Source organism: Molothrus ater, chromosome 1 (genome assembly GCF_012460135.2).
Source record: "Molothrus ater isolate BHLD 08-10-18 breed brown headed cowbird chromosome 1, BPBGC_Mater_1.1, whole genome shotgun sequence".
In the NCBI taxonomy this organism is placed as follows: Eukaryota; Metazoa; Chordata; class Aves; order Passeriformes; family Icteridae; genus Molothrus; species Molothrus ater.
In genome coordinates this window covers 9,555,942-9,571,754 of record NC_050478.2, presented here as the reverse complement: position 1 = coordinate 9,571,754, position 15,813 = coordinate 9,555,942, and the positions used below count along the sequence as shown (strand labels likewise).

Here is a 15,813-nt window from a genome sequence, read left to right as displayed (position 1 = left end):
GTCAGTAAAGCAGTGATTCTAAAGTCTTACTGGTTTAACTGGAATTTTGAACTTGAACTCTCTTTTGAAATCAATTGAAAAACTCTGCTGGGAGTGTGTGTGTGTGCCTCATTAAGTGGAAAACATAGGATAGGTGCTTTTTCATCAACCTTTCTGATTTCATATGTAATCTGAAACTATATATTTAAAGCACATATTTTTAAAATGACTATGGACACATTCATGGCAGCACACTGTCATTAGCATGCTATCACACATGATTGTTTATCTAGGTTTTATAGCTTGTGGTTGCATAAACTGATGCTGTCACCTTCTTTTTTTTCTGTAGCCAGAAAAGGCAAAATTTTTCAATGTTCTTAAATGCTTGTATGACTCAGAGAAGAAAGGGACTTTCTGAAAGTTATGTAGTCTCCATCCTCCTTCCTAAAAGTGTCAGGATCTTCCTTCTCTTTTTGGTAAGTGTTAATATTTTCAGGATTCTAGTTATATTACAAATGCCACAGACACAGTGCCCACTTGCTTTATTGGCCAAGGGCCTGCTTCCAACGAAGATGGGACATTTTGTCGTTTCTTCAGTAGGAGGAGAAAAAGAGGAAAACCCTGGTAAATGGCTTTCTAAAATAGAGAAGTGGGGTGTGAGAGGAGGTGGTGTCTTTATTAGATACAGTGAAAGTACATTTAGGATTTCATTGGGTGTCTGCCATCTTTGCCAAATCATCCATTGAAGCCCAGCTCCAGGACCAGTATTCCTGGTGATATTTCTAATGCTGCTCAGACTTCTACTGTTTCTGTGTGTCACAACATAAAATCAAGGCTTTTATCAGGGACCCTGAACCAATGGTAGCAGCAACTAGAAATCAAAAATAAAGGGGAGTTCTACCAGTACATGAACTTCCGTTGGCCAGACAGTGCTCTGCAATTCTAACTTTTCTCAAAACTTTGTATACCAGTTTATATGCTGTCTCCATCCATTTTCATAAAAGGCATTGCTGAATATTCCACAGAGATGGTTGTTCTCTGCAGTCAGAAATGGAAGGTCAGTGCCAAAAGCAACTCAGTGGGACTGTATGAAGCACATAAGAACTTTGTAAACAGTCTGCTTCAGAACCTTAAACTATTTATAAAAGCATTTTATTAATTTAAATTTATAATGCAAACAATTTAAAGCTAATAAAAATGTTCTAACATCAGATTGAGGTGAGTTGGAAGTGAATTTGGATCAATATAATGAAGAACAATTTTCTAACATAATCTATGTTTGTCCTGAGGCTACCAGTATTAGGAGATAAGATAGAAAGAGCAATATCTGTGTCAAAGGCAGAAAAAACACATCTTGATTTCAGATCTCCTTCAGATTTGCAGCACTAGCTACTATTCTGAAAATACTTTCTCGTAGTTAAACTGTACTAGTTTGTTTTCATCTCAGGAAAGAAGAAACAAACACCCTTTCCATTATGATATTAAAATTGCACTTTAACAAACTCATCTGCTGATGTTACAGTAGAGAAAACTGATACCTCCCAGTTCTCTGAATTCTTGGCACATACAGTACTGATGCATAAAAGGAGTCCAGCATTTCAATGATAGCCACATTTTGTTATAACAAGATCACAGTGTAAAATCATGCATTTCTCATCATGTTTTGCCATTAAACATGTTTGAAGTTGGCATTTTTATAGAAGCTTCTTAACGAGGCTTTCATAATAATAGTATTTAGTCTCATGTTATAACAGATTAATATTTTTATCTATATTCTGTGAATATAAACCTAATCACAATGGAATTAAAGTTTCAATAGTGCAATTATTATTTTTTTGGTGAAATACCAATTTACATAAATCCTCACTCTGAAAACATTTGCTATTGTGTTCCAGGTGCTATTCTGATTGGTTCTGTTGATTTGTATTTGATTTCTTAAAATGAAGGGTGCAGGATTGGGCCCTACAAAGACACTCAAAATGTTCTGTATAAAGCACAGGTTTCAAAACACCTGCTGTGACTCCTAAGGTGTTTTCAAAGTTTGTGTTCAATATTTAGTTTTCCTTCATCTGATGCTGCTGCTCAAATATTTGAAGGATAGAATTATTACTGAATTAGGTAAAATTATACTTATTTTTTATGTAGCTACTAATCAGACTCCTCTGCTTTGTCCTGTGCTTTATCTTGAGAAAGAGGTGCACCTGCAAATCTAGAACACATCAGCTTTAATTAAATTGAATATTAAAAATGCAATTTTTCCACTGGTCTTGTAATATTTTGTTAGTGGATCAGTAAGCATCACAGGCAAGTGGATCAGAGCAATCCAACAGCTCTGGGTTTTTTTAAGTTACCTGGAAAAATGTAATACAGTAAAATCTTTATTTGTTTAAAAAGTCTATAAATTCATCCAGTTTTATCTTACTAATTACCTTTATAAGCAATACATTATCAGGATGCCACTTTTACAGGGCTACATCAGCCCCCTGGAAGACTGAACTGACCTTTTCAGAGTGTTGGACCTCACTTCACTAATGGGAACCCCCAAACATTTCTGCATCTCTTTCCTATTTAAAAATAAACAGTCAAGAGGGCCAATGTGAACAGAGAAGTAATCAACAGGAAAATTTGCATCTGAGTTTGTTTTGATGAAGCATAGAACTATTTTATTTATTGAAACTGTATTAATGTAATTAAAATAAATGGAAAATGCACTCTTTACTTAATTAATATTTTAAGCTGTCTCTGAAGAATAGTATGCAGCTTGAATTTAGTTATCATTTTTAAACTGCAAGACAGATTAATTAGATTCAAATCTTAGCCAGAATGAAATAATTTTCTTAATAAAGCTAAGAGCTCTAGAATTTGCTAGTAGAATGTGTCTGTTGTTGATCTTCACAGATGAGCATGAGAAGATAAGACATAAAACTCAGTGGAGTCTAGTGGTTAAAATTCTGCCAACTCTTCTTTTAAATTATGGTCCTAGATATTGGTTTTATTTATAAGAAACGTGTGGTGTTTTCAGGACATGAGAATTCTGCCTCTTTCTTTATACATGTATTCCTAAAGTTAAAGTAATTTAAATGCACGTATATAGGAAGTTAATATTTGGAAAAAAAATGTTTTGTTCATCAGAATGAAGGAAATTCAACTTTAATTTCAATATCCACATGAACAGAAAATCTATGGAAAATCCTCTACAACATATTTGAATCTGTATTTAATGAGCAAGGCTCCAAAGGATAACTGATAAACAAAGCAACAAATGAGATTAAATGGTGTTTTAGCTTTATCATACATGCTTTAAAAGAATGAAAATCTATTTCATGCTGTGCATTGTGCATGCTTTGCAGAATGAAGTGGCTAAACCTAGAAGTGCAGACAGATCTGTAGTCAGAAATCAAGGCAAAATGGTCAGTGTGGCTTTCTGTGCCCAGTTACGAAGAACACATTTTTAGGGAGTCCTGACTAACATTGGTGGTTCTCAGGCAAGAGTTTTGTTCTGTGCAAAAATGGGAATACGTTTCAGCATCATTCTCACTGAAATTGCAAGATTTAGAATATTTTGAGTTTAGGCATAGTTCAAACACAGCTCTTGAATTTGGATGAATGTTAATGTGAATCTTCAAAATACCGGTATTTTTAGATGCGCTAAACCCAAAGAAACTGTCTCAAAGTCATTTATACTTTCAATGTCAACTTTTTTTTCTGAGAAAAAGACATGAAACTTTCTAGAAATTTTATAATGAAATGCTGCTGATGACAGAGGTTTTTTGTTTTCCCATTTTTTAATTAATTAAATCATATAAGAAAATTTATCAGTAAGTCAATTCACAGATACGTGACAAACAATTCTATAGATACTTCAAAACAGATTTTAAATTTAAAATGAGTAAACAATTGAAAATTATTTCTTCTCTCTCTCAACACTGTCTACATTTTTAATGAATAACACATTAAACAATCTATGTTTAAATAATTTCTCCCTGTGACATAACCCTCACAAGTATCTATGATTGCTTTAAAGGTCATATTTAGAATGGGATAAAAGCAATGAAAATTACATAAACGTGAAAAGTTTTTTAAATTTCACCACAAATTTCTCAAAATCTCACTGTTAAAAAAAAAAAGCCCTAGTATTTAACTAGTATTTTGCTGTCTCTTGACACCTGGCCAGTCAAATCCATGTTCAACCCATTCAGCACCTGACAGTTCTGAAAAGATCCAAGATTTTTCCAGGAAATGTTAATGACTATATTTTCAAATACTAAATACAAACTACAAAGCTAATGGAAGTATTTATCAGTTTCAGACAGTTCATTAGAAGGATCAATATGCAAACACACGTGTCCTTTTAATGAAATCACTTGGTGGGTTCATTTATCTTTCAACTTAAGCAATTCAGGTTAGTGAGCAGCTTATGTATGCTCTGGCTCTTCCGGGGGCAGGAGAACATCAGACTGAGAGGGTCCTCTCAGCATGACAGACTGACAAAGCAATGCTTTCAGACCAAGCAATACAAACGTGGCTGAGGAAATGTTTGGAGAAGCCAAATTTGTGTGAATCTGTGGGACTGTGAAAGATTTTGCATGAGCAGCAGCCAGGTGAGGAGTACCTCTCCTGCCTGGAAACCTTCTTTTCAGAAATGGTGGCGATGCAAAGAGCATCCTCCTCGTCCTGGAATGGAAAGGCTGGGTGTGGGTGAGGTGTTAGTAGGGGTGAGCCCATGGCACAACCACTCTGCACTTTCAGGACCCGGCAGAACGACGGTGTACAGGGGGATGGTGATGACATTTCGGTGCTGTCCTGCAAGTTTAAGTGAAGTGTCGCTCTGGGGCGGGGCGGGGATGCTCTGGGAACTCAGGCGGCCCTTGCCCTTCCTTGGCACCCCTGCACAGGTGCATGTCCCTTACCCAGGTGCCGGCTGCCGAGGGGTGATGGAAGGAGGAAGAGGGGGCAAAGGAATTGCTACACGGCGCTAATGCGGTGTCCCCAGGCCAGCCGCGGGGAGCCAGGGCCAGCCGGGAAGGCAAAGCCCGCCGGGGCCGGGCAGCGACAGTGACCGGGACAGCAGGGGTGTGGGGTACGGGTGGCCATGCCATGCCATGCCATGCCATGCCATGCCATGCCATGCCATGCCATGCCATGCCATGCCATGCCATGCCATGCCATGCCGTCCCGTCCCTCACACTGCCTCCTCCGCACCTGTCCCACCGCGGGGGTCGCTCCGTGGCTGGGGAAGGGTCGGGTCCCTGCCGAGGGGACGGGTGTGCAGTGCCCGGCTGGGGTCCCCGCCGAGGGGACGGGTGTGCAGTGCCCGGCTGGGGTCCCTGCCGAGGGGACGGGTGTGCAGTGCCCGGCTGGGGTCCCCGCCGAGGGGACGGGTGCGCAGTGCCCGGCTGGGGTCCCTGCCGACGGGACGGGTGCGCAGTGCCCGGCTCGGGACGGTTCTGCCCGGGAGCAGCCGCCGCCGCTCGGGCCGGGCAGGCCGGGGCACAGCGGCCGCGGTGGCGTGGGGGCGGGACGGCTGGGGAGGAGAAGGGGAAGGGAAAGGGGAAAGGGAAGAGGAAGGGGAAAGGGAAAGGACTGCCCCCTCCACGGACAGAGGAGAGCCGGCTCTGCCCTGGCTGCCATCCCCAGCCGCAGTGACAGCGGGAAACAATGGGGACAGGGAAGCGGGAGGGCTGTCCACCGGCGGGGGAAGGGAGATGGAAGGGACCTGCCACCCCCGCCCGGCAGCCCCCCTGCCGCTCCCCGCCCGCTCCTGTCCCGCTCCCGCAGCCGGGGCACTTCGTGGGCAGATGCTGGTGAGGGGGGGCAGCAGCGTGTTTGCCGGCGGCATGCGGGAATTTGAGGAGATGGGGAAGACTGCAGGGTCCCTTTCGTTACAAGGGTCGGTGCTGCCCCGGGAGCGTGGCTCTGCCTGGGAGTTAGGGGTGCGCAGCGCCGGGCACGGCACGGCCCCGCTCGCCCGAGCAGTGCCTGTCGCTGTTTATCGAGCTGAACGGACTTCGTTACTGTCCCGGGGCTGGTCGGAACACACTCCTCCCTCCTAATTTCTTATGTCATTTGGAGAACGAGGACGAGAGGGGAGAAAGTTTGGATCTTCTTTGCTTGGCAATGTGTAGATTTTTTTTTTTGAGGAAAGTCTTTTCAGGAAGAAGCGTTATGGGCTCCTTTGCCGTATTGTGATGCAAATGATTTGTAGCTTTTCCTTGCTGTCCTTGTTTGATTTTATTTTTGGCTTTCTGTCATTGTTCTACCCTCCACTTCCATCTTGCAAGAGAGACACCAAGAAAAAAAAAAAAAGGAAAATAAAAAGAAAAAGATGGGGGAGGGTACGCGTAAAAAAATCAACCAAAGGAAAAAAAAACAAAAAACCGCACATCCACAACAGAAACCCCAAACAGCTTTTCCAAATGAGTGACACAGCCCGTGTCCATTCATCGCCGCACTCCGGCGAAGGGTTTCTGCACAGCCCAGACCTCCTTAGCCAATTGCTGCCAGCAACATGTGGAGGGGAGGCATCGCTATAGCAACCGGTGGATGGGCCATGTGCGGCAGCCGGCAGGGGCTGCGAGCAGCCCGATATAAGGAGGGCAGCGCCGGGGCGCGCCGGCATCCTCCGCCCGCGCCCCGCGGGGACCACCGCGCCGCCCGGGGCCGCCGCCTGCCCCCGCCGCACCGCGCCGGGAGGCGGCTGCGGGCTGCGAGGGGCGATTGTGCTGGCCGCCGCCTTTGTCTGCGCTGAGGAGGGGCGGGGGGGGGAGAGGGGGAAGTTTTGGCACCGGAGGAGGATTGCTAGAGCCCGCCGAGGTGCGCCGACCCCTCGCAGAGAGGGGCCCGTCCCGGCACGCCGGCAGCAGGTACATGCGGCGGGGGACGGGCTGGGGGGAGCGCCCGCGGCTCTCGAGGCGGCCCGGCGGGGACTCGGGAGAGCCTTGTGCGCGGCGTGGGCAGCGGGGGCGGCCGGGATGGATGGGGCAGCCGCTGCCGCCGGTCGGGGCCGGGCCGGGTGTCCGCGGAGCAGCGCGGGCGGACGGAGGGCTCTCTTTGCCTCCCTGCGTGCCCCCGGCCCAGCGCAGCCCCGGGGATGCCCCCGGCGCGGGGCCGTCGAACAGGCGCGGGCGGAGCGGGCAGCGGGCCCGGCGGGGCGAGGATGAGAGTGTTCCCGGCTCGGGGCCCGAGGACGGGACCCCGCGGGGGCTGCGGGCGTGCGGCCGCGGAACCCCGTCCCCCGGGTGGGGACGGCCGAGGAACCCGGCCCGGCTCCCTGCGAGACGGGGCGGCTGCTCCGCCGACGGACCCGCCGGCGCTTGCCAGCATAACCGAGAGCTGGCTCGTTTGCTGGCACTCGGCTGTAAGGGCGCCTTATCTAATCCCTGAATTATGTGCCTTCAGCATCAGCATTAGATCAGCGCTGGCGCTGCGGCTCGTGTTTCCCTTGCTAGCTGAAGATATTTGATTAAACTCGGCTATCGCTGACCGACCTCTTGGCTCGGGCTCTGACACTCTGTGACTTAGACCTGCCGAGTCCCTCTCTTTCGCGGTTTTACTCCGGCTAACAAAGCCTGGGCTGCGGAGGAAAACCTGCTTCCTGGTGCACCCACTCTGCTGCTTTGCCCTAACTGCCCCCGAGTCCTTAGAGACGGGGATCGAAGTTTCTTCACCGTCGTTTCTTCGCCGTCTCCGCGCCCTCCTCTTCTTGCTGCCACCTCAGAGGTGCACTGTGCGGCTTCGGACAGGATGGGCCGTGCTCCTCCGTCTCCGACTCGCCTACCTCTTCCACAGGCATGGATGTGGCTGTCCGGTTTCCTGAGTTGTGTCTTATCCCTGCACTGTCTCAGTGATGCTGTAGGCTTTTGTGCTTTACTCTATACCTAACTGCTGACTTTAAAAAATACCCAGATGCTCATGAACATCTTGAAGCTCATTGAATTTCCTCTTTCACAACCTTACTCCTTCCATGCCACAAACTTCTTCAGGGTGCTTGGACATTCTGGCATTTCAATACCACCTTGTAGTGGGATTCAGAATAATACCTCTTATTTCTTGTAACTCTAACCAGAAACTTCACTTCTGTTTGCCTTTAGGAAGCCAGAAGAAAATATCTACCATTGATCAAGGGATCTTTGAACTCAGTGAATTCTTGATTGTATTCAGTCATTGTTCATGGTATTAATCCTACTAAAAGGTATAGAGACGCTCCAGAGTGCTTTGTGGTGTTGAAGGTTGTGGAAAGATCATTGTACCCCTACAGATGAATAGATCTGTGGCTTTTGCAGTGACCTTTCTCAGTGATTTGAATAAGCTGCAGTTCCCAGAAATCCATCTGCCTTTTGTGTTTGTCGATTTGTCTAATCTTTCCAACCCCTAAAAGAAGCAAAAAGTACCTTCCCATCCGATTTCATCCTCCCGAGTAAAAGCATTAAATTGACCTCGTTTCAGGTGATGAACTGACATTTGCTGAAAGTGATCCTGGCATCAGGTGAGCTTTCCGGGGAGAGAAGGAGGGGTAGTGAGCAGGGAGTCAGAAGGTAGCGGCCCTAGAAATCTCTCAGTAACTCCAAAGATAGTATTTAAAACACCAACAAGTAGCCTGGACCAAACAGCTTGGGAGTGCCGTGCTGAACACAAGGGGTGTTACATGCACAAAAGGTGAACATCCCCAAACCCTGCTGCCCCAGCCTAACCTGACTGGGAGCACAGAAGGGGAGGAGGCACAGCTACCAAAGCTGGGGGAGATGCTGCTGTCCCTTCTGTTTTGTTTTCTTACTTTATGAAAGGTAAAAAAATCTTCTCTGTAGCTTTTCTGGGGACAGATTATGGTAGCCAGCCTCCTCCTGACGTAAAGTGTTTCTCTGGTTTTCTAGTAACCTATCAAAACTTAACCAGCAGAGTGTATCAACCTGTGTCTCAGATAACCTCTGGGAGAGGGAAATTACTAGAAGTGAATTTAAGTTTAGATTTATCTAAATGAGCAGACATACAGGGATGTGTGTATACATACATATGAAGACACACACAGACACATTATATATATACACACCCACACACATCCATCCCTTTCTTCATGCTTTCTATATAAGGAAATAATATGCATATCCTTTATACTTTCGTGTAATGTCAGTGGCTGCAACTGTTAGCACAGGATATTCCTTAGAAAACAAACAAACAATGAACCAAAACTTATTTTAGAGAAGTTTATTTTTAAGACTAATGATTTTCTTGTAGAATTCTTTTTTTCTGCCTAGGTACTTTTTTCCCTCCTTGAATGGCATATTTGCAAGTACAATTTCATCTGCACAGAGGAACAATAGCTTTCAGTTGCACAAAGGATTTCTCCCACCCTGAATCCAAACCACAATGCCTCTTGCTCTGATAATAGCTTCTGAAAAGATTTTGTAATGCACAGAATTAATACATGATTATTTCCGCCTCACTTCTCTCATTTATTAGATTCTATAGTGAATTCCAAATTAAAAATAGCACCTCTTGAGTTTCTTAACGTTCTAATATTTTGAAACAAATCATATTCTAAAGTTCCTCTTTTTGCCCATATTTACTAAGAAATCTTCAATTTTTTATTATTGTTCAGAAACAAAGCTGTGTAATATAAATGTAAAAATCGAAGCATGCAAAAACTGTGAAAAATGATAATGTTGAGTTGTTTAAAAATTAATTGTAGTGATTTTTTCCATTGCTAACTGGAAGAGTGGCCAGGTGCAGTAACTGGCAAATTGGGTTTGAAATCTTTTTAAATTTATGAAGCAAAACAAAACCTCAACTTCAGTTAGAATTTTGCAAGGACCAGAATCATGCCCTATGTCCTAAAATAAATAATGAAGTGTAATTCTGCTGAGGCATCTGGATGGTGAGCTTCCACATCACTGCATGGGGAGCTCCTCTCTGCTCTTACAAAGACTTTCTCCAACACTTCCAGCATAGGTGTGAGAACTTATTTACATGAAAGCGTACATTAAATATTTACTGACATTTGCCTGGAATTCGTTTGAAATGTCGACTGTTCTGCTGCATCATGGGATGACACCGCGGAACGGGACGCTGCTCTTTGATTAGAACAGTGATTTGTGACTCCAGTGTTATGGCTGCTCTAGTTAATGACTCACTTTTGGGTGTATATAAAATGTGTTCTGTCGAGGGACCGGGAAAGCCTACATGAGATCAGACGCTAAGAATTTTATTTCCTCTTAAAAAACCCACAGACCCTCACAGAAACAGTGTACTTCAAGTAAACACTGTGTGTGTTAGGTGTGCTGTTGTTCTTTGCTTTTTAGCATTTAAGCAAGTCGGGCTGTTTCAAAGCAAGGCTGGATGAACACCTCCAAAGCCTCTTCATTCAGATTCACTTTCTAAGCCATTCATTTAGGAATTAGTTGTTTTTCCTTCATTGGGACTTCATTGATACTCCACACTTTTCGAAGGAGAAAATCATTCAGAGGAATGTCAATATATTCTGTTATGTGCAGTTTAAAAAATGCATACTTACATGTAGCTGAGTTTAATATTTAATTGCGTGTAATTTATGTGGTCTATTTATTTGTTAAGCCTTGGGTGGGGAGGTAATTTGTTTTTCTTGTTATGCAATAGCTATTGTTCCCCTTCCACCCCAGGCACACGCACCATGGCACACGCACCACGGCAGCCCCAACCAGCACAGGGAGAGGTGTTCTGCTTTAAAAGACATCCGACTGTAAATGTCAAATTCATAAATATTTAAACACTTTTCTTTCAATTTCAAGTCAAGGCTGACAGGACGCCTCTAATTAACCCTGGGCTCCGTTTCAGGCTGGGGCCTTATTGCAGGGAAGAATCAGGGGGTTAGGCGAGGTGGGGAAATCTGTGCTCTTGGTTAGAGGCAGCGGGGGCGGCTGGGGGGAGAGGTGGGAGGAGGGAAGGAGCTGGTAACTAACACGTCGGATTAATTTTTACCCGTTTCATAATGTGATGTTTGGTCATCGAGCAGGATGAAAGGGCAGCGGGTTCCTCCAGCTGCCTTGGGGACAGTGGGGGCTGTGTCCTGATGGGACGTACTTGGGGGACCGGGCTACCCTCTGCGGTTCCGGGTGTCCCCAGCCCGGAGTCCAGGGACGCCGCCGATGCGCGGCCCGGAGTTGGAGCGGGAGCCGGGCGATGGGGCTTTGCCGTCGGCCGCACCCGGCGCTTCCTGCGGGACGGCGTGGGGGCATCAGCCGCTGGTCCCCCCCGGGGCGGCGTGGGGGCTGGCCGAGGTGGTCCGGAGCACCAGCCCCCCGCAGGCAGGGAGGGGAGAGCGCAGTCTTCCGGGCCCCGACGGCAGCGGCTCTGGAGCTGCTCCCCGTGAGGCGGGAGGGAGGAAAGGGATGGGAGAAGGGCCGGCGGCTCCGCGGCAGAGCCTCTCTCCCTTCCCCTTCGGCGGATCCGACGTGGCGGGCGCCGCCGGGCAGCGGGGAGCGGCCGTGCCCCTTGCCCTTGGCCCTGCCCTCCGGCCGCGGGGCCTCCAGCTCCTCCCGGGGCACGGGGGTCGGGGCAGGCGTGGGCGCCGCTCCCCCTGGACGTGCGGGGGCTTTGCAAGCCCTCGCTTGCTGGAAGCCTGTCACAAGGGACAGGGCTACACAGACTCCCCAGGGCAGACGCCTGCCGAGGGGTACAACGCCGAACGCCCCACGGAAGGTTTCTAACTCTTCCCCGTGCTTCAGGCTCCCGAGTACAGCTGTACGCTGAGAATATGTAGTGGGGGGACTCTTCGAGCAATTCTTTTGTCAAGGGCAGCTAGCTCCGGGAGGGCAGCCCCGGATTTGCGGGGAAAACTGCCTGGCGAAGTTGGAAGCAACATCTAAAATAGCTCTAACTCCAGCGGGAGAAAGAGCCTGCCGCCCTTTCTCTTCTGCATGTTTACTCGGAGCTTTTGACAGCACTCTGTCAGCATCATTGTCATCGTTTCTCTCGCATAGCCCTTTCCCCGTGTGCTTGGTGCGGTTCTGTCACACGGCACCCGGAGAAAAGAAATCGTTTAAAACCGTGGTAGAGATAGCAGAGAAGTAAGGCTCAGGAGCAGTGCCCGAAGCTGCCCCCGAGCCTCTTTCCTCCCGTCGGTGCCCCGGAGCCCAGCCGGGGGCCGCCCGATGAGCGGGGCCGGCCCGCGGGGGACTCCGGGGGTGCGGGGCTTGTCCCTGCCCGTCTGATGGGGGGCAAACACCGCGGCGACAAGGATTAACGTCCCGGGGCGCAGCGCTCGGCGAGGGGGCGCCGGCACTTCGGCGGGAGCCGCCTATTGAGATGCAGATTGCGACCCTTGGCCCCGGGGGGACGGGGCCTTTCAGGGAGATGCTAACGGCAGAGCGCAGCAGCCCTTTCCCCCCCCGGGGCCGAGGCGGCTGCCGTCGGTGCTTCCCCTCCCGCTGCCCCCCGCCCGCTGCGGGCCGAGGGCGCGCTCCCCCGGGGCAGCCGGGGCAGGTGCCCGGCTGGGGCCGCGGGGGCGGTGGCGAGGAGGCGGCCCCGGATCCCCCCGCGGCCGGGGCGGGGTGGGGTGGGGGTGCAGCCCCCTCCTCCTGGTGGCTGTTGGGATTTGGAGGAGGGGCCGTGCAGGGGAGGGGAGGCGGCGGGCGCGGCGGTGGCTGCGCGGACGGACGGACGGACGGACGGCACATGGCCGGTGGCCGCGGCGAGCCCTGTGCCCGCCCCCCGCCGGGGCGCACGGACCCGCGATCCTCCTCCGCGCGGCGCATCCAGGCAGGAAAATCCGGGAGTCTGACTGAACCTGCATTTCCATTAACTCAGCCTCAGCCCCGGCTAATCCGCAGCACTGAAGGCAAGGAGGCTAATTAATGACAAGCTTTTACAGTCAAGACCAGCGATAATTGCTTTGGTGGCCTTTATGATTACAAGATAAAAATGGACCGGGCCTGACATAAGAGCCACTGTGTACACTGCAAGACAGGAGGAAATTAAGAGCTGGCTAGCTGAATACGGAGCAGAAAATTACTAATAGAGGAGAGATAATGAATAGGCCGGCTAGGCATTCATGGGGAAAAATCCATTTTGTTACCACGCGAAATTAGGTGGTGGAAAGGAGTTTGCTAATTGTTCTCGTCTTGTAGCAACCAGGACTGAGGCAGGGGCGTGCTTTTCAATTCATTTCCCTGGTAATTGTGAAAGGGGGAATGCAGGCCAAATGAGTCTTGCTGCAATTTGCGCGCCTGGTCTTTTCATTTTCATGTTGCGTTTTTAATTGTTGCTAATATAGGTTATAATGAAGCTAATGAGGGGAAATTATTGTACAACTTTTTAGCACATGGAGACAAGTGAAATGCACTAGAAGGATTCTCTCCTATTGCTGCAAAAATAATAGTAATCTGGAGGAGTTTGGAACTATCGGGGTTTTTTTAAGCCGCTTCCCTCTACAACAGACAAAAGGAAGGATCACCACCTACTTTTTTTTTTTTTCCTGTGTTTTATTTTTCACTAAGGAAAAAAAAAAAAAACAATACCGGATTTTCCCTTGCTGCGCCCCTCGCAGCCGCTGGCCCTCGGTGCGGTGCGAGCGGGGCGCGGAGCCGCGGGCGCTCCGCGGTGCTTGCGCGCATCCCGCGGGTCCGCCTCCGCCTCTCGGTCGTTAAGTGCGAGCTGCCGGAGGGGAGGGCACGGAGCGGGGCACGGCAGCGGTCCTGTCCCTGTCCCTCCGTTTGCCTCCCTCCCCGGCCGAAAGTTAGGGCTGCCGGGTGTTCCCCCCGACGGGATCCCCCCTCCGCGCTGCTCCGCGACCGCGCAACTCAGGCGCTGCCTCTCTCTCCTTCCCTGCAGAAAAGCAACGTCCCGCCGCTCGCGCAGCGCGGGGAAGAGGCACAGTCCGCGAAATTCCTCCTCCTCACCCTCCTCTCCCTCGCCTGCATCGCCGGGGTCCTGGCGGCGTCGGGGGTCGCCTACTGCCTCCGCCACCGCGCCCACCACCGCCTGAAGGAGAAGCTCTCGGCCCTGGGGGCTGACGCCGGCTCCGATGCGCCCGCTGCTTACCAGGTAAGGACCGAGCTCTCCTCCCCCGGCCCTGCCCCGCTGCCCGGCAGACCCCCGGGGGGGCCCTTCTCGCCTTGGGAGTCGCGGGGGTGGGTTTGTTTCCGACGCTTCCCCCCCCCGCCCCCGTTCCATTCATAGTCCCGCGGATTCGGTGTAGCAGCTTTTTACTACTGGGTATTAATCTTGGCTATTCTGGTAGCTGCTGTAAATTCGTGCCTAATTAGAAGCATTAAAAAAAAAAAAATCCCGGCCCTTGCCATTGAAATTCTCAGAAAAATAACATTAATATCCATAATCTGTCACCCCTGCCACTATTAATAACGAAAAATCTTTAACATTTATGAGGAATGGATTGCACGGTTATCTGAAGATGTCTCTCTTTTTGAGTAATCGACTTCTTCAGGGTCTGATATGAAAAGAGCCTTTGACCCGATCTGTTGCCACCTTCTGCCATTATTCAGATAAAATGAAATCTAATGCTGATAGATGGGAGGTAAACCAGGACTGGTTCTAGGAGAACAATGATAGCAGATGTGTACCCAGTAATGCTGGAGGACTGTACTCAGCTTCTCGGAAATAAATCAGAAACCTCCAGCTTTCTCTTTCAGTTTCAAAAGTATTGGGTGGAGAGACACTGCATCTTCCTGAAGTTTTAGATCAAATGGCACTTATTTCTTGGTGTGTTATTGGTGTGGTAGTGCATGTGTTATGGTCATATACCAGACAGCCCTGGTCTGCTACCCAAAATATTTGGAGTGTGACCAGGAAAAAGAATCTGAGAATGTGTAAACATTGTCTCTGTAGTATCTCTGTCTATTGTGCACCCATACGGCCTCGCTAACAGCACTTTTTTGTCAAGTTTTATTTTACTTTCTTGTTCTGCTTAGGATCAGACATTCTGGCCTTTCTGTATCCTGGAGCTGAGATAGATTTAAATTGGCAGCTGAGAGTATTATGGGGATAAACTCATATTTCCTCACAAAGTTTGGGTCTATCTGTACCTCTTAGATATTAAAGATGTAATGCATTAAGTATATTTCCACAGACTGGGTCTAGAGAGAATTAAGTACAGAATAATAAATATGAATGTTTCTGTAACAGTTAGTATCTTCAGGAATGGTTTTGGTTTTCACTTCTAAAGAAATGTTTACTTTAAAAAAAAAATCATTGGGTCACATCTCTACATTTAATGACTTCCAAAGCAAGACAGAGTGAGAGCCAGAGCATTTCCTGTAGACAAAAAAAAGGAGTGTTCTCTGGAGTTTTGTTGGCCAGTGAGACTGTGCCCATAAATATTTTTGTTTGATTTTGATAGGTGACTTGCTGTTGGCTTATTTAAAGCACAGAAGCAATAGGTAGGCTTTTTCTTCCGTTAATTGTGAATACAGGAATTCTTAATTTTTTTGAAAAGCCCTCCAGGTTCCAAAACCACACTTGAAACTGAATTTCTGATAATTAACAGGACAATCTTCCTACTGACAGCTCTAATTAATAGTATCTGTAATTAAAATCGTGCCCTTCCAGCAGGAAAATTGTTTGAATTTCTTGGAGTGACCTTTTTTGCCATTTCTCCTGGGAGTGTAGTGGTTGATATTGATTTTATAATGAGCTCGGTTTGTTTAATAAGAATCTGTAATCCAGACATTAAATGAAATATGTGCTTCCTTTTTTCTTCACAAATTTATATATATTTTAAAATCTTCATATTTAAATCTAAGAGTGACATTTTCTGTTTTGAAAACAACAACAATGCTTTGAGGTTGCTGCTCAGTTTTTCAATAGCAAGACTGTATTAATATTCTTTGTTCCTGACCTCTGGGCCTG

At 48.1% G+C, this 15,813-nt stretch overlaps 1 protein-coding gene and 1 long non-coding RNA gene across 2 annotated transcripts in view; both read left to right on the top strand.

Moving 5' to 3' along the window:
* PTPRN2 (protein tyrosine phosphatase receptor type N2) overlaps window positions 1-15,813 on the top strand; it is a 635,829-nt gene that overhangs the window by 515,950 nt on the left and 104,066 nt on the right. The window contains exon 13 of the mRNA XM_036405382.2: window positions 13,780-13,992. Coding sequence (XP_036261275.1) covers window positions 13,780-13,992 — 213 coding nt within the window. The remainder of the gene's footprint in view (window positions 1-13,779; window positions 13,993-15,813) is intronic.
* On the top strand, window positions 6,785-10,732 carry LOC118700808 (uncharacterized). Its single transcript, XR_004982346.1, has 2 exons — window positions 6,785-6,842; window positions 7,378-10,732. It is a non-coding gene; the product is annotated as an uncharacterized LOC118700808 (long non-coding RNA).